Source organism: Aplidium turbinatum, chromosome 2, assembly GCF_918807975.1.
Source record: "Aplidium turbinatum chromosome 2, kaAplTurb1.1, whole genome shotgun sequence".
NCBI classification, from domain to species: domain Eukaryota; kingdom Metazoa; phylum Chordata; class Ascidiacea; order Aplousobranchia; family Polyclinidae; genus Aplidium; species Aplidium turbinatum.
In genome coordinates, this window is record NC_137473.1 from 1,174,402 (window position 1) to 1,197,424 (window position 23,023).

Consider the following 23,023-nt stretch of genomic DNA (forward strand, 5'->3'; position numbering starts at 1 on the left):
TTTTGTAGCGGCAGTCAGTCCAAATATAAAAAGATAACGTATTTAATTGCATAGAAATGCCGAGAAAAGAGCTCAGCAAAAATTGATTTGGGGGTGATTACGTGACCCAAAAAGTTACGGCACCCACTAAAATTGAAGTTAGATTCATCAACTACAAAAAAACAACGTGTAACACGTTTAGCCTAAAGATGCTCATTTTTGCCCTTAAGGGCCTGAACTACTAGTCCGAATCGAATAGGCAACCTTGACAACGGGTATTTAGAGGAAACGCTTGCAGGTCTCTAGTTTAAAAAAAGTAGTTCAACCTGGCAACACTTTTAACAAATAAACTAATTTGTCGTCGCCTCCAATGCGACTCATCTCGAAGGTTACTTTTAGATACAACTCTTATTGAAATTAAAAAAAGGATTTAATCTGGCAACACTGTAAACAAATAACATAATTTGAATTCTTCATTGAAATGATTACCAAAAAATTAATAAGTTAAATAAACAAACTTACTTTTGTTGATGTTTATCGACTTCATGTTGAAGAACATAAACAAACCTTGGTTTGATAATATTATAAACATTTTTGTTGATGTTCCGTCACCTGATGTAAACAAGCAGTTTGTTGTTGTATTTTTAACTCAACCAAACAAAATCACTGGATGACATAATTTTATTATAAACATCAACAAATAAATAAAAACATCAACGATCCTTGTGCGTGAGGTAAATAGATTTGTAACCATAACCATAACCATCATCGGTGTCAACCTTGATCTTCAACTTCTGTAAAAGACAAAGCGAATAATTGACGTTGATTTAATGTTGACACAATTAATTGTTATAACGTTGATACAACGTAAACAACTCTCACTTTATTGTCCAACCGATCAAACGCTTCTTGTAGCTTGGATCTTTCCTCCATGTTCGGATCTCTCATCCTCCTCCCATCTCCATCATCGAGGGATTCCCACATCACAACTTCTTCCTCAATCTTGTGCAACACTTCGATGACGTCATCGACAGATAGGAAGTTGCCATGGAGATGCATCCGAACAATCTAAACACAAATTAATTATGATGCAACAAAAACATAAACAATTTATTTATGTTGTGACTTTTTGTTTATTTATTTTATGTTTACAAGAATTAAAAACAGTGAGAGACTGTTCACCAGGCATTTGGTAATAAAATTAATTTGCGTTCTTCTGGTGACTATTTACTAGGTTACCTCGTGATGTTAAAGATGATAACTAGCTTTTTTTCCGGCGTTTCGTCAGTCAGCACGACTGACTTTATCAAGGTGGCTAAAACAGGTTAATACAACCTGTTCAGCAACGATGGCACAACACAAAAACATACTGATAAAATGAGTAAAGTAAAGCAGCAAGAATCAGAATTAAAACACGCAACAAGATACCTAGAGGTTAAACTAAATGCAGTGAATGCCTAAAAGCAGTAGGCTACTTCCCGCAGCGTAAATTTATCTATCTATTGGGCCACTGTCAAGAAACGTTGAAAAGACATCAGACAAGACAGAAAGCAATGGGATTAGCAATAACAATGGTAGAGAAGACGCACTGAGAATGGAAAAGGTGAAGCTAAAGTTAAAGTAATTTGTTGTACACAGAGGGGAAATTCTGACCATCTTTTTGGTTAAGAGCATGTTGTGCCTTCTGGTTTATGTACCATTTTTCTGTGAACAATCTTTTTGTATAATCCTTTTCAGTTCTAAGAATGGTGGCGTTGGTCCAAGTAATTTTATGGTCTGAATTTATAGAGTGTTTGCAAAGAGCGGAATGTTCTAGACGTTGAAATTTAATAGCTCTTTGGTGCTCGTTGATTCTAGATTTAAGATCACGTTTTGTCTGTCCAATGTAGATTAAATCACAGTCATGACACGGAACTTGGTAGATCAATCCAGAAACTTCACCTTCTTTCATGGGGTCTTTAGCCGAGGGAAGGTATTTACCTATTGTCAGATAGGGTTTCATCGCAACCTTGATTCCTATGCCATAGAGGATACGCTGAATTTTGTCGGTTACCCCCCTTATGTAAGGAAGACAAGTAAAAGATTTATAAGGAGGAAGCGAAGGTTTCGGTTTGGGTCGCTGTATGCAAGCAAGTCTTCGTGGAAATCCGTTGAGCATTAAAGTGTTGTGAATGTTTTTCTTGTGGTGTGAACGTTCAGAATCATCCGTTATGTGTGTGTCCAGTCTGTTGTACAATGTTTTGGCCACTGTGAGTTTTTGATGCTTGGGGTGATGTGAGTTGAACTGCAGGTATCTGTCTGTATGTGTTGGTTTTTTGTGTATGGTAGTGGTTAGTTTCTTGTTGTTGCTATGGCGAACCACTTTAACATCCAAAAATGAAATTGTGCCAGTGACTTCATGTTCTATGGTAAATTGAATGGATGATGAAATGCTGTTAAGGTGCTTGTGAAAATCAAAAACTGCAGTTTTTTTGATGATGCACGTGATCTTAAATCTAGAATCAACGAGCACCAAAGAGCTATTAAATTTCAACGTCCAGAGCATTCCGCTCTTTGCAAACACTCTATAAATTCAGACCATAAAATTACTTGGACCAACGCCACCATTCTTAAAACTGAAAAGGATTATACAAAAAGATTGTTCACAGAAAAATGGTACATAAACCAGAAGGCACAACATGCTCTTAACCAAAAAGATGGTCAGAATTTCCCCTCTGTGTACAACAAATTACTTTAACTTTAGCTTCACCTTTTCCATTCTCAGTGCGTCTTCTCTACCATTGTTATTGCTAATCCCATTGCTTTCTGTCTTGTCTGATGTCTTTTCAACGTTTCTTGACAGTGGCCCAATAGATAGATAAATTTACGCTGCGGGAAGTAGCCTACTGGTTTTAGGCATTCACTGCATTTAGTTTAACCTCTAGGTATCTTGTTGCGTGTTTTAATTCTGATTCTTGCTGCTTTACTTTACTCATTTTATCAGTATGTTTTTGTGTTGTGCCATCTAGGGACAGTAGATTACCGGGATTGTTAACTACATCCGCTTTTTCGTTCATCCGCAACATTAGAAGGGTAATTTTTTATTTTATTTACAAAATAATGTATTTTTTATGGGTTATATAAAAAGAGTGAAGTTGATTTTGAAGTAATTTAAAGTTTTTAGTTGAAAGCAAGCCAGCAGCAAAGCGTGAAAAAAATGTCAAATTGGCAATTTACCCTTCTAATGTTGGCGGAACAACGGAGTTGCGCGTCCCGCTAATCTACTGTCCCTATGTGCCATCGTTGCTGAACAGGTTGTATAAACCTGTTTTAGCCACCTTGATAAAGTCAGTCGTGCTGACTGACGAAACGTCGGAAAAAAAGCTAGTTATCATCTTTAACATCACGAGGTAACCTAGTAAATAGTCACCAGAAGAACGCAAATTAATTTTATTTACAAGAATTGTTAGAAAATTATTAAAATTGGAAACTGGAACTTACTTTGTGAAACTTGTTGAAACTCAGACTTTAAAACAACGTAATACGACGTTGAATCAACGTAACAACTGACCATGAATCAATGTGTTGGTTATAAAAGTTAATTATGACTCACGGATCCAGGCATCGATTTGATCGCCTCCTTCCATGGAAGGAATTGATTGGAAGTCATGAAGCATTCGAACAGATTAAGGAATCGAAGTCGCGTCGGCATCGACTTAAGGAATGATGTCACAGCATGGATGTCATTCTGAGTGTCGGAGGATTTCATCTTTATCCCCCCTCCATCAAAATGACTTCCTGCTGTGGCTGTCACTTCCAAGTCGTTGCATTCCCGCAGGATCTTTGTGATTGGGATGATGGAGCGTTCTTTGTGAATCTTTGTGAGACGTTCATTGTGATCTAACAATGCAGGAATAATATCAATCAATATTAGTTCGGCTAACCAGGTTGTAGTCTAAAACCACAGTTTGGTTCTAACCATAAAATAAACAAACATTGAACACAAGTTGTTTACTAAAGAACAAAACATTAATTTATTCACATCGCAAACAAAAATATAAACAAATTATTTTGAACAAAACTTTCAGAATTGAGTCAAAGTTCTAATTTGAAAATAACCTGAGTAGACTTTTGTTAGCTGGTCACAAAATCACAAGTTTTGTCTTCAATGGCTTCGAAGTTTTATCAAATTAGGATAAAATGCTTAGGCTAGCTTTGCAGGTGGAAACTAAACTTTTGTTAAAACATTAAACTAACCAGAGCTTGCAAATTAAAATAAACTTTGATTTCTTTTTCGATAAATCTTCAAAGCAACTTCAGAACTTGATCATGAAAATTTCTCCATCAGCCATTTCTTGCTGCAGCTCAATCTAAGCTGATGCTTTCTTCAAACTGAGAAGACACGGACGGAAACAAACTTTAAAACATTTGTCTGATGAAACCAAGCAGAATAACGACAGAATTGAAAGCTGAACCAACTACAGTAGAACTCGGTTAATCCGGATTCGGTTAATCCGGATCTTCGCCTAATCCGGATGAAACTGGAAGTACAAATGATTTGTAATCTTTTTCTTGAGAAACGGCTTCGAATTATCCGGATTGTTTAATCCGGATCTTCGCCTATTCCGGACAAAAGTTGCGCTTTCTCTATCGCTTTATCCGGATTTTCCCGACAGTTTTGCCACTTTATGCTAAAACGTAACGTGGCTTATTGCGAGAAATTTCTTATCTATTGTTCCGTTAATGTGACGCAATAAATTATTGCGGATTTCTTCTTTTCATGAACAGTAATCCCTCCTAACGCAAAATTTGTGTGCAAATGCTCAAACTCGTACTGTAACTTGAAAAGATGTTGGTGGAATTCTCGGCGGTATGTCGGTGATGTTTTTCCAATAGAAGACTTTGTTTGATTTTTTGTAAGTTTTCCAAAGAAACTCGTCTTCTGTAACTGTTTTCAAAAGTTTTGAGTGACTACAGATTATTCCGACACGCATGTCTGAAGATATAACTTTTGCCAGTGTGTTCTTGCGTTAGACGCAGAGTCTACAAATACTTTCGTTTTACATGCATACTGCATTTCAAAAGAATTCTATTGCTAATATGGTGATCGCGCGTCTCGGAATTGACAGATGACCACACTAATGCGTTCAATTTCGGTGATTTTTACCGATACCCTTCTATCTAGGTAACGTCAGGCTTGATAGAACCGTCATCGGTTAATCCGGATCTTCGCCTAATCCGGATGGAATCGCCGGTCAAATCGAATCCGGATTAACCGAGTTCTACTGTATTTCTTGCTGCAACTGAATCAAAGCTGATCCTTTCTTTTCACCGACTGAAAACAAAATGGCTGTCACCTGCAGATTTGGGCGGGAGTTTTTGTGCGGTGTTGCCAAATATAATTAAACTGAAAAATTAAATTAAAAAGACAAACAGTAGAATAAATTTGTAAAACTAAACCAATTGAAAAAAAACACTCATTAAACTTTTAATGAAAAGAATTTAAAATTAACCATTAACTTGTAAGTTTCTCTAATACGCGCATATTTTAAAACGGTAAGATTAAGCTTACGAATAGCTTGCAATGTTGGCAACTCTGTTAGAAATCAACAAAACTGTCGTCTGCAACTTTGCGCGGGATTTCTGCGTAGTGTTGCCCAAAAAAAAAAATTTACTTACACGTTTAAGTAACAACTAGTGTCAGAAATTAATTGTTTCGATGCTTTATTGAGGTTTGTTTAAATTGGTACCCGGTCAATTGGTCGAAAGACAATTGGTCGACAGTCATTTGGTCGACAGACCATTGGTCGACAGGACGTTTGGTCGACAGACATTTGGTCGACAAGACATTTGGTCGACAGGACATTTGGTCGACAGGACATTTGGTCGACAGACATTTGGTCGACAGACATTTGGTCGACAGGACGTTTGGTCGACAGACAATTGGTCGACAGACAATTGGTCGACAAGATATTTCGTCGACAGGACATTTGGTCGACAGAACGATTCATTTTAGGGTTAGGGTTAACTAACCCTAACCTAACCCTAACCCTAACTCTAGCCCTAGCCCTAGCCCTAGCCCTAGCCCTAGCCCTAGCCCTAGCCCTAACCCTAACCCTAACCCTAACCCTAACCTAACCTAACCTAACCCTAACCCTAACCCTAACCCTAACCCTAACCTAACCCTAACCCTAACCCTAACCTAACCTAACCCTAACTCTAACTCAAATGTCCTGTCGACCAAATGTCTTGTCGACCAAATGTCTTGTCGACCAAATGTCCTGTCGACCACATGTCCTGTCGACCAAATGTCCTGTCGACCAAATGTCTGTCGACCAATTGTCTGTCGACCAAACGTCCTGTCGACCAAATGTCTATCGACCAAATGACTGTCGACCAAATGACTGTCGACCAATCGACCGGCCACCGTTTAAATTAAACCTTTTTTAAATTTCAAGTCATAAATATTGAATATTACGTTTCTAGGAAAAAATTTAACGTTCTCCCAGTTTAGTAGGCCATAAAATAACCCGTGCCCACCTACCTAGGAATAAAGCTCGACCGACAATTAACCTACAAACACCATGCTGAAGCCCTCCATGCTAATTAGCTATCAGCAGGTAATAATTAACATAACCCGAGTCCCACCTACCTAGGAATGAAGCTCGACCGGCATTTAATCTACAAACACCATGCTGAAGCCCTCCATGCTAAGCTATCAGCATGCAACAATTTTCTGAGATGCCTACCGGAATATCCTAGTAGGCTACATCCACATTCCGTACAAGTGCTCTTGCACTTGTTTACAGCACTTCCGAATATGCTTTCCCCACTTGGTGCTGCAGGGTACACACTAGAAAAAATTGACACTGCTTTCAACACCACCATGAGAATAAACACTGGTTGCCTGCTTCCAACTCCCACTGACTTTCTGCCGGTGCTATAAGGTATCGCTCCAGGTAAACTTCGTAGAGAAAATCACGTACGCAGTCTGGTCCTACAAGCTATATAAAGAGATGACCATCTCCTCAACCAGATTGCCCAAAACTCGCACTCCCAAAGGCTCCAGCGCCTGAAATTTCGACGCCATTTTTCTCGACACGCTGCAGCTATCTTCAAATCTAACTTCCAAATTTCCGAAGTCTTGGAACAGTGAATGGAGAGAAATTGCGAGACAACCCATGTCACAGTGCACAAGCTGAATCGCGCGGATGAAAATTTTAAGTGGAAAAGATTATTATTCGCATCTTGTCCAGTTGGTTACCATTCTTTTATCTATTCCAGTAAGTAAGCCAATTGCGAATGTGTTGCTCTCTCTTGTATCATCTTGCCTTAGTGGACTCATAAAAGATGGCACTCCCGCGCTGTTTTAAAATCGATAGCTTAAGTTTCGCTCTCTAGGTTCAAAACTAAATATTTATCTTATAAAAAAAATCAAGGGTAGAGGTCACGTCAAGAATAGAACACATCAAGAATCTGAGATGGTTTACTGTGATTTTTCACCTTGATGAATCTTTGTTTTATGACTTCACAAAGCTGTTTTTATTTAAGTAAAAACTTTCAAAGTAAAAAATTCTGGAAACTTGTCGCCACTGTACTCACATGTTTTTAAATTTACCTTTTGTTTTATATTCATTGTATTGAACTTTTACTTACCTGCAGCAACTTTCCGGGTTTCTTTCAGCAATTTTTTAACAAATAGTTGCCTTTTCTGCATTTTTTCATCTAAAATATAATAGTCCGGCAGCCCGTGACGTTTTTGTAACATCATAAGGTACAAAAAGTTTGAGTGTTTTATCAACCTTGCCCCACTGTGGGATGTTCAGAAAGCCACATCCGAGGTTTCACTGCTGGGGCGTTTGGGAGCTACGGCCCGGTGAAAAACCCATTTTGGGGGTCAAAAAAACATCATAAGGTACAAGAACAAAACCTACGCCAGAGTTTATGCCTTCACTTGTAGACTTTGGAACAAGTCGATCTGGGTGCTCCAGGTGGGGCATTTCCGAATAAGGGGCCCCCAAAGTTGGGGCAAAATACGTAAAAATAACATCATAAGGTACAAAGATGGAACTTGCATCATCAGTTAGGGCAGTGGTTCTCAACCTTTTTGACCTTGCGGCACCCTATCAAAGAGATAAATAGTTTGCGGCACCCTGGTAAAACTGGATCAATTTTATGAGGTTTCTGCATTTCAAATAACTGTATGAAATAACAGAATGAGTTGTACAGTAGCCTATAGCGCGGGTAAATAAAGGTATTTATTCCAAAGTTAGTGTGAAATTTGGGCATGACTTCTTGCACAAAGGCCCTTAATATTTGGAGGCACATTCGATAAAGCCACTCGCATTTCTTCCTCGACTATAAGCAGTCGTTCTCGTTTTTTAGTTTTTATGTTCGTTAATACAGAAAATCCACTTTCACATAGGTATGACGTGGAAAACTGCAGCAAAAGCACAATAGCTTTCTTCCAAACGCAAGGTTATATATTCATTTTGAATTTTTATCCAGAACTCGTCGAGAGGCATCTGCTTGTGCATAAGCTTAAAATTTCCATTGTTACGAATGTCAATTAATTCTTCTTCTTCTTCTTTAAGATTCAAAACAATATGAGAGTCCAGTAAAAATGGATTTCTCGGTATCTTCGCAAAATAAAATCATGAAACCTTGCAATAATGATGCGTTTTAAACGTTTTTATGGAAAGAACAACAACGAGTTAAAATCTCTTTCACACTGTTTTTCCTGGTTGAGAAAACAAAGGCTTACCGCGGATTATCAACCTACCGCCAGCGACTTCCCCACTAAGCGACTCTCCAGAAAGGAGCAGGGAATAACTGGGAGACGCCAAACTTAATACGCACTGAAACCCGGTTAGAAATAAATAAATTTCGCTCTTAACGGGTTAAAGTTAAAATAAAGAATGAGCCGCAGTATTGCAATATCTCAATATCTCGCGGCACCCTTGAGCATTGCAATTGGCACCCCAGGGTGCCGCGGCACCCCGGTTGAGAACCACTGAGTTAGGGCATGTTCCACTGAGTACGAAACAACTTTTCTTATGGCCCCAAGGTGGGGCTTAACCTTATTTCGGGGGTATAACCCCTAAAATTCACAAAATTAACATCATAAGGTACATGAATGAAACCAAGTGTAGGTGATAGTACCTCACTTACGGACTTCAGAGCATTAAACTTTGGTCTCCCCAGGTGGGGCATTCTCGAATAAGAGGCCCCCAAAGTTGGGACAAAATACGTAAAAATAACATCATAAGGTACAAAGATGGAACTTGCATCATCAGTTAGGGCATGTTCCACTGAGTTCGAAACAACTTTTCTTATGGCCCCAAGGTGGGGCTTAAACTCATTTTGGGGGTAGCCTATAATCCCTAAAATTCACAAAATTAACATCATAAGGTACATGGATGAAACCAAGTGTAGGTGATAGTACCTCACTTACGGACTTCAGAACATTCAAATTTGGTCGCCCCAGGTGGGGCATTCCCGAATAAGGAGCCCCAAAGCTGGGACAAAATACGTAAAAATAACATGATAAGGTGCAAAGATGGAACTTTTATCATCAGTTAGGACGCGTTCCCCCGAGTTCGAAAAAACTTTTCTTGTGGCACCAAGGTGGGGCTTAACCTCATTTTAGGATATACAACCCCAAATTCAAGGTTGTAGCCTATTTGGATGGAACCAAGTGTTTGCAAAACGTCAAAAATTTTTTTGTTTCACCTGAGGATTTTTCCTAGCACAAAGACTGATACCGGGTGCGAAAGTCATAATTCCTTAATAAGCAAGTATAATTTAATATTTCACCGGTTGAAGACTGTAGTGTACAGTAGCATACGTACATGTGGTAGCAAGAGTACCTGTGTGTTACATACGATCTGGCCATTGCAAAACATGCCCTCACCATTCAAGAGCAAAAAAGTCCGAAATGTGACCGCTTGTTCATATTACTGGGTGGTTTCTACATTTGCATGGCGTTCTTTAAAGCTATGGGTAAGTACTTGGATGGTTCAGGTGGTCCATACATCCTAACAGAAGCTGGTATTCTTGCCGAAGGATCGCTTAACGGATTTCTGCGTGGTACTCATTACAATAAGTGCAAACGAATACACGTTCTTTTCGGAACAGCATTATAAATCTTGCATTTTAATCAATTCTTGTTACAATGCCCTGCTCCTGAAAATCTGGACGAAGAACTACGTCGTTTATGTATTCGTCCATCCAAGTCAACGATTGGCTTTTGGATGACGATGTTAAAGACTTTTTGAGTTCCTACCAAGAATTTTAAAGGAAAACCGAAACAGGAGAAAATGGCAAGACTGCCCAGTACTGGTATGGATACTTAAAACTTGTCAAGACGTACCTCCTCTTTGCTCGGAGCATTCATTCTGCAAATCATCAGTTGTTTGTGCACTGCATAGGAGAGATGTCAAGCGTGTTCTTCATTTTTAACCAACCAAATTGTGCAAGATGGATTTTGCGACTGCAGGATAACATGCTAAAAATGGAAGAAACTCACCCTGGAATAAGTGATCTGTTTGAATAAGGCATCTTGTCCGTAAAATAAACTCAAATAAACTTCTGCGGATGTGCTGTTGATCAAACTTTGGAGCAAACAATCAATGCAGAATCCACCAATCGACTCACTGGGATTACGTCTTTTACCAATTCAATTGGTGCCAGACAGAGATGGGCACTTACCCACTTTATGAGCCGATCGATCCTTCATCACTTCTATGAAGATCTGGGGATGACATCAGCAGAGGAAGCATCATTTGACCTTCGTCCTTCAAGCATCGATAGAGACCGCAGACATTTGGATAAACTAATGCAAAAAATAAGCAGTACAGTTAATCCATTTAGTGCAAGCTGCGATGTATTCTTTCTATTCAATATTAGCACAGGAAAAGCAGTCGCTCCTGCCACTTCAAATTTTCTTTTGAATGTTTTTTAAAAAGGAACTGAGGATAGAAAAAAATTTATAAGTCAATGCCACCTGGACGCTAGCACCTTCAACAAGCCAACACGTAGAAACAAAATCTGCAACTTTGCTTCTGAAGCTGCCGTTGTGAAAAGCATAACCCGCGAAGGCAAATTTTCTCAGTTGAGAATGGAACGCAATTTGATGGGAAAGCTTCTAACTTATGTTTAGCAGTAGATCACAAGGTAGACGTGGAATTGATGCTGTCTTACCCCCTTACACCAGTAAAACTGTCTTTGTGCCATATGGATGCAACGATAAAATAAACCCAAAAGTCAATGCTTTTGAAATCGATGGTATGTTTCTTCTTCACACTCTTGGAGATTTGCCGATGACGTTCGGAGGTGTTGCAAAGACGACTTTGAAGAAATTGTGCAGACACAGTGGGAAAACAATACACGTTGTTTTCAATAGAACTGTATCGCCGTCCATGAAAGATGCCGAGCGAGATCGCCGAGCAATTCATGGCTTTCGCAATCAGCAATACGTCATCGAAGGAGAGGCCATAAAACGACCTGCTAATTTGGCAGCCGCAATGAGGAATGACAACTTCAAGCAAGCATTGGTGCATTTTCTTGTTAATTCTTGAAAATCAGATGAGTATTCCAGCTTCCTCGACTTAAGGTTCTTTTATGCTACACTTGATGAAAAATGTTATGTTTATCGAAAAGATGGCGAAAAAATGTTGTGTGGTGAAGAGGAGTCCTTGTTATGCTACCACGAAGAAGCAGATACGTGCCTAATGTACCACATTGTCACCGCATGCCAAGATGTGAAAAATGTGGTAGTTCGCTCTAATGACACGAATGTTCTGATTATATTGTTGGGAAATTTGTCGTTTGTACAAAAAAACGTAACATACGGATGGAAGTTGGTGTAAAGACAAACAACACTTTGAGATATATTGATGTATCAAAGCTTGGCAGTACTTTATCTCCAGACATGCTTCGGTCGCTTCCCGGTTTTCATTGCTTTACAGGCTTTGATCATACAGCTGCTTTTTCGGGTAAAGGGAAGGCTCGACCCCTTAATATATTGAAGAAAAATGTGCATGCTCAACATGCCTTTGCTGCTTTGGGATATTTGAAAAATCTTGATGAAAACAATGAAAAAGGCATTGAAAAATTTGTGTGCCAGATGTATGGATGTAAAAGTGGTCATTGCGTTAATGAATTACGATTTAAAAAATTCATTGAGACATACAAACCGAAAGGTTCCAATCCATTGCGACAACTGAAAGGTTCAGATGGAAGCAACTTTCCCCCGTGCAAAACTGTGCTCCATCAGAAAATACTCAGAGCGAATTACACTTGTGGCATTTGGAATCATGCTGCTGAAAAAGGAAGCTTTTTCCAGAAACCAGTTGAAAGCGGCTGGCGTTTGGAAGATGGTAAATTTACTGGTTTGGTTTCACGGAGATCCAGTTCCGTCCACGCTGGACAACGTTCTGCAAAGTGAGAAGGGTTTGGACCAAGACGGAACAGAATCAGATGATGAAACAACAGAAACGGATGAATGCGACTTTTCTGACAACGAACCTGCAGACCCTTAATAAATAGATGTTTTTGCCTTTCTCCACCTCAAGCATAAATAAACTGTAGGCTATAGCCTACATAAGCAAATTTTTACTTTTATTCTTGTAAACATGGGAATAGAGTATGATTTGAACTTGTATTAATTTTACGGTTACCACCAGAACTCACGAAACCACATAGAACAAAGTGTTAGGATTGATCTTTTCACATGGCTGCAAACCGGGGCCAATGATGCATAGCCTACCCGAGAGAGATTATGCAGGAGGCATGCTTTTTCAAGAAGCCCATGAACAGGGCATACGTTTTTAAATAGTTCAATGTGCGTCTTTTCGTTCTACTAGTGTATAATTTAACGTTTCTTTCGCACGCCGTTCCAGGTTTCGTTATTTTGTAGCGAGCAATTTTTTCATTTCTTTTAGCACAAATCACATGTTATTCGAGAAGTCCTCTCAGTTGTTTAAATGAGACCACATAGTGTGATTTGTTTCTGTTCAGTGTTTAGTCTGAGAGAAACTTAAATGTAGGTAGGCCTACGTACAATCAGGGGCGGATTAGCAAATTGAATTAGCCCGGAAATTTAAAAATAATAACGGTCCACTTCTATCAAAATAGATTTAGCATAAAAATGCTCGTTTCACAAACAATTTATTTCATTTCAGAAAAAGTCTTGGAACCGGTAATATGATGTAGGCTATAAAGTTAGACATTGTACGTATTTGTATAGCAAGCTTCGATTTGTAACTTCAATCATTGTCAGTGTTATTCAAACAAAGAATAAGGATAGGCTATAGCGCTACGACTATTATATTTCAAATAAAATTTTCTTTTGTACATAAAACAGGACAGTGACCCTCTGACCGGCCAACCGGGAACGTTCTCGAATTCCCAGAAGGCTAACGATTAGCCGCCAATCCACCCCTGCGTACAATATGTATTTTCATAGTGATAAATTTTAACCTAATAAGCAAATGTTATGCTGTGTAGATATTATATCTTACATGCTTCGTTGATTTTCCAAAATATTTGCAGGCGTTTTGAAATATACACGAGAGACACTTGGTTTTATACCTTATGATGTTAATTTTGTGAATTTTAGGGGTTATACCTCAAAATGAGGTTAAGCCCCACCTTAGAGCCATAAGAAAAGTTGTTTCAAACTCAGTGGAACATGCCCCAACTGATGATACAAGTTCCATCTTTGCACCTTATCATGTTATTTTTACCGGTAGGCTACGTATTTTGATCCAACTTTGGGAGCTCCTTATTCAGGAATGCCCCACCTGGGGCGACCAAATTTGAATGTTCTGAAATCCGTAAGTGAGGTACTATCACCTACACTTGGTTTCATTCATGTACCTTATGATGTTAATTTTAGGGATTATACCCCCAAAATGAGGTTAAGCCCCACCTTGGGGCCATAAGAAAAGTTGTTTCGAACTCAGTGGAACATGCCCTAACTGATGATGCAAGTTCCATCTTTGTACCTTATGATGTTATTTTTACGTATTTTGCCCCAACTTTGGGGGCCCCTTATTCGAGAATGCCCCACCTGGGGCGACCAAATTTTAATGTTCTGAAATCCGTAAGTGAGGTACTATCACCTACACTTGGTTTCATTCATGTACCTTATGATGTTAATTTTGTGAATTTTAGGGGTTATACCCCCGAAATAAGGTTAAGCCCCACCTTGGGGCCATAAGAAAAGTTGTTTCGTACTCAGTGGAACATGCCCTAACTGATGAAATAAGTTCCATCTTTGTACCTTATGATGTTATTTTTACGTATTTTGCCCTAACTTTGGGGGCCCCTTATTCGGGAATGCCCCACCTGGGGCACCCAGATCGACTTGTTCCAAAGTCTACAAGTGAAGGCATAAACTCTGGCGTAGGTTTTGTTCTTGTACCTTATGATGTTTTTTTGACCCCCAAAATGGGTTTTTCACCGGGCCGTAGCCCCCAAACGCCCCAGCAGTGAAGCCTCGGATGTGGGTTTCTGAACATCCCACAGTGGGGCAAGGTTGATAAAACACTCAAACCTTTTGTACCTTATGATGTTACAAAAACGTCACGGGCTGCCGGACTATAAAGACTTGTCACTAAAATTATGATTTGTAAACGTCGTTTTGATAAGGTAGCAGGACTACAGTATATGCATTTATTTTAACTCTTGACTAAATTATCAAACGGTATTAAAATAAAACAAGTGTTACCAAATTGCAAGTGCATCTTCATAGAAATTTGTTTCAGTAAAGTTCCAGATGCTTTACTGGTGAATATTCCGCATTTTATGATTTGTTCTAATGGGCCTCAACAATGCCGAACAAGTTTGTATGACATGCGGCTGCAAAATTGTCATCTCGATAGCTCAGTTGGTTAAGCGTCGAATATGTGTACAAAGAAACCGTAAGATCAAACATAGCTGGTTCGACTCTCAGGGAGTGCGCTTGGGTAACGCATTTCAAGGACTGCTCTCCATTCAGCGCCACCAAGTGAATGGAATACTTGACAAACAACAGTTTTTGTCAAACTTGGTGACCGGTCATGCGTCAGTGGTTCAAAGCCTCTACTGGTATGCGAAACTGCCAGGGGATAAAGATTCTACAATCACGCAATTAAATCCTATCATGCGACCTTCGAGATGATTCGAGTATATTACCTATAGTACAGGCATGCACAACATACGGCCCGCGGGCCGCATGCGGCCCGCGAAACCTTTTCATGCGGCCCACGAGATATTCCGTGATTTCGCTTATTTTTGCTGAAAAATTTTACAACAACAATCCAACCTTTGTTGCTTGTTTCCGCACAAACTGAATATTTTCAAAGCATAGTGTCTGGTACCGTAGGTGTCAGCAAAGTTGCCATTTGCCAATTTGGCTTTTTTGAAGCCAGATTTTGAGAATCTGGTTGTTTTTCAACTCCCTTATATTGGCTTATTTTTTTCATGTTTCATCGATTTTTTGTCAAATTAATAAAAAGCCAACATAATTTTGGCTTTTTTTGGCTTAATTTTATCTTTCCCAAATTTTTTAGCAAAAAAATTCAGTCAGCGTCAATCGGAGCAGTAATGTCTACCTTATATTTAGTTGTAGTGTCCGACCGAATGTCGTTTTGAAGCCGAAACTAGAAAATTTTCTTGTTGCTTGTCTTTTCATTAACTACGTTTCTGCGTTGTCGCTGAAGTCAAAGTTCGGAGGGACACTATTTGGTTGTGCGCTTTTTATATGTGTATATTTAATGAATACTAATTGGCTTTTTTCAGCTATTTTCTATTGGCTTTTTTAGGCTTTTTTTCAGCACGCGGCCCGTGAAAAATATTTTTTTCCTAAAACGGCCCGTGTACTGTTTTGAGTTGTGCATGCCTGCTATAGTATATTACTAAAGTATATTAATCTATGTTTAACGCTTGGTTTAATAATATAATGTTTGGTTTATTACATCGACTTCAAATAATCACGTTTGGTTATTTGTTCTTTGTTACCGTCTGTCACAATCAATGTGCAAAGTCTCGCGTCGGGCTGCTTTGCGTCTTGACAGAATGTGCTGTTTTCATTATGAAATTCTTGAGCGGTATGTTATTATCGGTCAATGACCAGTAGTAACCTCTAATTGTGAAGTCGTTGTTCTGCAACGTAATTCTAAATCATTCTGTATCTGGAACGTTCTGTTGTTTTCACGATTGCCAATATCGTTTGTCATGATGTCACAAGGTTGTTTACGAATGGACCTCTGATTACGAAATCTGTATTATGTAACAGTCCTCTACTCCTACGTGACATTCTTTAGACTTCTTTAAACTTGCTTGTTTATGCCGCTCAATGCTACGTGACCGACGATGAGTTCGTGTGACGCAACACTACGTAACCTTCTCGAAGTTACTAGACCGAACAAACCTTTTATAAATAGTGGTGTAATTTGCGTAATAGATTATTATTATGATGATTATTATTATGAGTTGATTATGAGAGTTGTGCTATGAGTTGTGGATTGGTAGTTGATGCAGAAATTATTGGTGATTGAGACTTGAAGTAATTGAATACAAGTAGATGAGAATGGTGCTGATATAAATTGTATTCGAAATTAGAGTTATTTGAGAAGCCGCTCGTTAAAGTTCTTCAAGAAGTCAGATTATCATTTCACTAGTAGAATTATTCGACATTTAATTGACTGCTTTTCGGTTTGACCCATTAAACTACGTCATTGAACCTTTCCAATTCTTTTTCCTGGTAAGAGATAGAAAGAAATCGTGACACCGTCGCAAACCGCTTTACAGTCGATGATCTTTAAAAATTTATGACAAAGTTGCTTCAATGCGTGATGATCTTAATAGTGTTTAAATTATCGTAACCTTGCAAAATCATGTTCAAAGGCAATTTATTAATTTTGTTAACAATTTCAGTTATTTAAGTACTGTTCAATAAGCTTGTGGGCAATAAAAAATCTAGGGAGGCATTTGATCACGTACTACCCCTCAAAAAATTGAGAAAAAACGTGCAAATAAATTTTTTCTTCATTTTTACAAATGTTTTTCAATCGCTTTGCTTGATCAACCTCAACGACTGCATTTGGCATGCAAAGTTTTAGCAGTAGATTTTAGGGGTAGAATTGTTTGATGTGCTTCCTCAAAAACTAAGACAATAATGTAATATTCCAAAGTAAACCCATCGCCAATTTCAACTACTTACCATTTAAAATGACCTATTTCAGTGTTAACAGAAGTATGAGCTAAAATTTACCTTGTATACTAAGCATAGGGGAGGCTTGGACAGTTCAGACTTTTGAAATTTGACTGTGAAACGACATAGGCTAACATAAACAAAAATTAGTAAATAAATCATTGAAGCCCTTCTGTGGTCGGAAAGAAAATATCATATGAAACGTAACTTCAAATTTTAACTTAAACTTGTACGAAAATCTAGTTTTTTTTTGATAAACTTTAATCATGACCCACAAATATTAAGTGTGGGTCATGATAGAAAAGCCATTAATGATCCTAAAATGCACAAAAGACGGTTAAAAAAAGTTAAAACTATCAGCTGTTTCTTAGGGCAAGCCCCGAAAGCGAGACTATCTCCCGCATTATTGTATTTGTTGGAGCTCCACTTCTACATTGTCCATTTTGTCGACACCTCTTATAAATTTTCTAGGTCCGCTACTGCATGCGATATTATAGACGCGTCATCAAGCCACTATGGAACAAGTGTATAAAAGTATGACGTCATATTTAGAATGTTTCCATGTTTGTCGTAATTAATTCATTATTTATATCCATTCCACGTGAGGTTACAAAACACAGAAAGCTTGTTTTTATTTAATATAAATTTTGACATTGATTTTGTGGCCTCCATTGAGCTTCTTAATTCAATTTGAATAATTTGTTACTTACCGGTAGGCTTGCGTGGAAATACTTTTTGCATTGTAGATCTGACACTTTCCTTCAATGTTTGTGTTTTTGACTTGAGATGAAAGATAAATGAAGAACTTTGGGAAGATGAAGTCGCTGTAACGAATTGAGACCACTTCAACAGTTAATATTTAAAAAAAAATTTAACTTGTAAGAGAAAGAAACGCTTACAAAAAATCTTTGAAATATTTCAAAGTCTTATCCTTCATTACAAACATTCAATTCAACATATTTTTCTTTGCTTGAATACAAGATTTAATGATAATGTTGGAATAATATAATTATGGGAAAAAAAACAACAAAAGGAAAAAGTGGCAAAACTGCAAAAGTTTAAGGCGTGTATATTAGGGTGAATCGTTTTTCAACTTTTTTTCTTGATCGCTAATTAATAGTGCGGAAAAGTTGTGCACTGACATTTTAAGCACAACACAAAAAAAAATTTCAGAAGTTTTAATATTTTGGGTTGCCCCAAAGAAGTTGAAATATTAGAAAAAGTGAAAAATTTCGAAAAATTTTATTTTTTGTTTTAGTTTTTAATCGCTTGTTAAGAGCGCGGAAAAGTAGTGCACTGACATTGCAAGCACAACACAAAAAAAAATTTCAGAAATCTTAACATCTTGGGGTGCCCCAAAGAAGTTGAAATATTAGAAAAAGTGGAAAATTTCCAAATTTTTTATTTTTTGATTTAATTTTTAATCGCTTGTTAAGAGCGCGGAAAAGTTGTGCACTGACATTGTAAGCACAATACAAAAAGAAATTTCCAAAAAAATTAATATCTTGGGGTGCCCCAACAAAGTTTAAAACTCAAAAAAGAATCGCAAATTTTTAAAAATTCAATTTTTACACATTTGTAACTGCACTACCTCCCGCGAATCATTGTAAATTACACAGAAAATCAATATTTACAAGTAAAATTACAAGTACATGTAGGATACGCAAACCTTTTAAGCACATAATCTAAAATCTTGTTTTGTATTGAGACGCGGCATGTCTTTCCTGGATTGTAGCCGACTTCTGATGAATCCATCGTGGTTAGCGGCACCACATACTGCAACAGAGGCCTCCGTGACAAACCTTGACACCTCGCTCGACTGCTTGCGTGTGGCAGGGAAAATTGAGAGATGTTGGCTTGTGTTGATGTTTTTGAACGAACAAAGTTCTTCTGTTGTCATTTTCATAGTTATTGAAGGTTCAGTTTTGTCGTTATCGGTTTGCCAGCATATCATATCAATATAACTGACAGCTTACCTGGACTTCTTGTGGCAAGTGAACTGGGAATTTCTACTGTACAAACGCAATGACAAATGTCCCGGAGGTATCTTTGGTCCGTGCTTAAATCGGTCACACCCATATGAGGAAAATTACTTGGTATTGATTCAAATCGTCGGAAAAGCATTTTATCACATGTAAGTAAAGCCTTTGCAATCTGTCCGGAATACCCACGAGGACCAGTTGTACTGCCATCCAAAAACTCAAAGATGCCGCAGGGGTAATTCGTTTGCGTGGAGTTGACATACCAACCATTGCAGTGGTTTTCGAAACTCTAATTCCACCAGTTGTACAACACCGCCTGCAAGACCCGTATTTACCACAGTACCATCACACCCCACGGCTGTTATTAAGCTGGTGTCTGTTCCTCTATCATGAACTGCTGATATTATGGAGTCGGCAATGCTTCCGGCTGTTCCCGCGGTTGGACTTACGTGGCCAAAATACTGAGATCCAGGTTTGGCGATAATACACACATGCTCTTCAACAACTGATCTTCTGTGAGACAGCCCATGATCGATTGATCGTCTACTAAGGGGAAGACACCCCATGATCGTCTACTAAGGCAGCACGAAGGGAAAGGCAGCAAACGTTGGTGAATGTTCATGTTATTAAACAGGATACAGACAACCATGACATCAGCAATGCGAAGTAAATATTGATTTTCGGAAATTTTCTGAAGCGTTTAAAAACTAAAACAAAAAATAAAATTTTTCGAAATTTTCCACTTTTTCTAATATTTCAACTTCTTTGGGGCACCCCAAGATATTAAAATTTTTGAATTTTTTTTTGTGTTGTGCTTACAATGTCAGTGCACAACTTTTCTGCACTATTAATTAGCAATTAAGAAAAAAAGTTGAAAAACGATCCACCCTAGTGTATATGATGTCGACTTAAAGCTTATATGTAAATCAAAGAACATTTAAACATGGCCACCTGACATTATGTCAACAATATGTTTAATGGAATATTTATTTGTTATACGATAATATTACCAGAAGAGCTTGGTTGGTGGGAAGATGATGGCGTTTGTGATGAGGTAGATACACTTAAAGGTTGTTGGGTTGTTTTGGAGGTTGAGTTGCCTGTAAAATTATGATTAACTTTAATTTTAATATAAATTTAAATATAATGAAGTTAAAAGACTGCCCTGGTTAGGTGAAATAGATAAACTTCAATTTAATTAAACTCAACTAAATTATTTAATTTAGTTTTTACTTTGAATTGTTTTTTTCCTTAAAGATGTAAATCTGCGCTTCAACGGTTGAGGTTGTGAGTCTTGTGGAGCTGAAGATGAAGCATTCTGAGATGATGATTGAGGTCGATTTGATGCGTTGGACTGTGTAGTCAGTTGTTGAGATTCTTGAAGAAAAGAATCTTGAAGGAGATCTAAAATTAATATACTGTAATATGTTTGGATTATACTGCAGTGTAGTTGCTTAGGAAAGCTTTTGGTGTGGTTGTAACAAGATACACTTTCCAACTATGTTTATTGCTCAGTTTTGTTAATGTTTATTGCTCATTTAGAATAAAAAAATTAATAACAAATACAAATCAATCATTTGGTGATTGATATGATTGTAAACATTACATTTTCGTGATAATAGACCCTTTGTTCACTTAACAAAAGCTCTATTGAACTTAAACATGGTGTTACCTTACAAATTGACACAAAGTGGTTAAACTTGCAAACACGAACTATCGAATAACTGACCTAATCAAAACATGTACGTATGCTGCCACAACAAGACTGCCAGATCATGACAACTAATGAACCAATACGTAACAAAGAAACTCGCATATTAAAGCATTGTGATCGGTAAGCTTGCTACTGAGCTGTCAGGAAGAAGGAAGATGCGTGACGACGAGCGACGTGTCACAATGATGTGATAACCCAGATAGCAAAATTGGCTCTTTTTACTTTTCAAAGATCAAAAGGACGTTGGTTCAACTCCCATCCAGGAAATATTTTTAGACAAGGCACTTAATGACGTTGTCTGAACGTGGAACGCTTTGTTAGATTTTAATTCATTAATTTCAATCGTCAACCATCGAACATGCGTCTGGTTTCTTGCAATGACAATTTTTGTTATGATTTGAGTACAAGCCAAGTCTTATTTGGCACTGGCCACCGGTTAGGAGGATAACAATTACATCATCTAATGCAGCTTGCTATTAAGTCAGTGCTCATATACAAATGATCTCCTACTTTGAAGTACAACGCGCTTAATGGAGCTGCTGTGTGGCTAAGGCTCTGTGAATCAAAGATTGCCATCAACACAGCTCCTACCTACTAACGCCCACCAGGCACATAACAAACAATTAATGACTTTGTCTGCTGTAGGCTAGCGACCACCATTATTTTCATTCATTAATTTCAATCTTCACCATCAAACATCCGTCTGGCTTCTTGCAATGACAATTTTTGTTATGACTTGAGTACAAGCCAAGTCTTATTTGGCACTAGCCACCGGTTAGGAGGATAACAATTACATCATCTAATGCAGCTTGCTATTAAAATGGATGGATGGTCATTTTATTTTTGCTTGGATGGGAAACGCCGAAACGTACATAAAACAAAAACGTACAGTGTGCTTCCAATGAGAGAGTGCGAAAGACCGTAGCCCAGAAGGCATACGAGGTCGTCGAGTCTGCACTCTCTCATTCAAATAGTTATACGAAAGAAAGTATTGCTTTTTTAAATACTGTAGCAATTTAACACAAAAAAGAAGAAGGAAGGAAGAACAGAAAAAACAACAAATACAGATAAAGATGCAAGAAATACAAAAAATAATAACAATGGACATAAAGTCAGGTAGTGGATGTCGTTTTTATAGCTCTTGATTATTGAAGAAGTGTTTTTTGCACATTTTACTGAAAAATTTGTAGCCTTTTTTCATGTTTTTTTCTTCATATTTTGGAGTAAACTGTCCCATACCTTGATTCCCATGCATTTTAAACTTTTTTGAAATAATTGGGTATTTGCCTGTTTAGTATAAAGCGAATTGGAGCTTGAGCGTCGGGTGCTATACGAATGAATAGCTGATACATGTGTAAAGAAAGTTTTGAAGTTTTCCGGTAGTTTGTTATTATAAAATTTGAACATAACTTTGCTTATTTCTAGTTTATAAGTAGAGTTAACAGTTAGTGTTTTATTTTGATAGAGTGGCAGTAATTTAGTTTTCATTTCAAATGCTCCTGTCACGATTTTAATTATCTTATTTTGTCTAACTTGGATTCTATTCAAGTATTTTGTGGGTGCGCATCCCCAGTAGGGTGGCTCGTTTTTGAACTTTTTTTTTTAATTCTCTCGGGGTAGTGGGGAAATGGTGCCAATGAGTGAGAAAACGTTCATGACAAAATTTTAAATTTGTAAAAAATTGTCTTCAGCCTCCTCATGGGGCCCAAAAATCGAAAAATGGGGTCAAAAACGCATTTTTTTTTTAAATATTTTTAGTTTGGGTAGATACAATATTGTTTAAATATACCTAATTAGCCTAAGAAAAAAAATTGGAGTCATTTGAACTATTCCTTCAGCTTCCTCACAGCTTCTGAAAATTTTCTTTTTGCTGAAAATTTCGCATTTTTGTTTGTGGTTACATACCTACAAACTTCGTCAGTGACGTAAATTCAAATAAAAGACGTCACTTTTTCCTACTAAATTAACCCAATTTCATTAAAAAATGACGCAACAGCTCAGGGCAGGTCTATAAAGAGAAATACAATGACGTTTTATAGCTGGCAAAATGTCTAACGCAATTATGTATCATGTAACCACCCACAAAAATGCGAAATTTTCATCAAAATCGAAATTTTCAGAAGCTGTGAGGAAGCTGAAGGAATAGTTCAAATGACTCCAATTTTTTTT

General features: G+C 37.8%; 1 protein-coding gene across 1 annotated transcript in view; it reads right to left on the reverse strand.

Moving 5' to 3' along the window:
* Nucleotides 1-642: 642 nt before the first annotated feature.
* Nucleotides 643-23,023, reverse strand: part of LOC145765718 (uncharacterized) — a 1,283,504-nt gene continuing 1,261,123 nt past the window's right edge. Inside the window, exons 28-32 of the mRNA XM_082577542.1 lie at nucleotides 17,869-17,982; nucleotides 7,615-7,683; nucleotides 3,572-3,858; nucleotides 862-1,047; nucleotides 643-773 (exon numbers count right to left, since the gene is read on the reverse strand). Coding sequence (XP_082433668.1) covers nucleotides 693-773; nucleotides 862-1,047; nucleotides 3,572-3,858; nucleotides 7,615-7,683; nucleotides 17,869-17,982 — 737 coding nt within the window. The 3' untranslated portion in view covers nucleotides 643-692. The remainder of the gene's footprint in view (nucleotides 774-861; nucleotides 1,048-3,571; nucleotides 3,859-7,614; nucleotides 7,684-17,868; nucleotides 17,983-23,023) is intronic.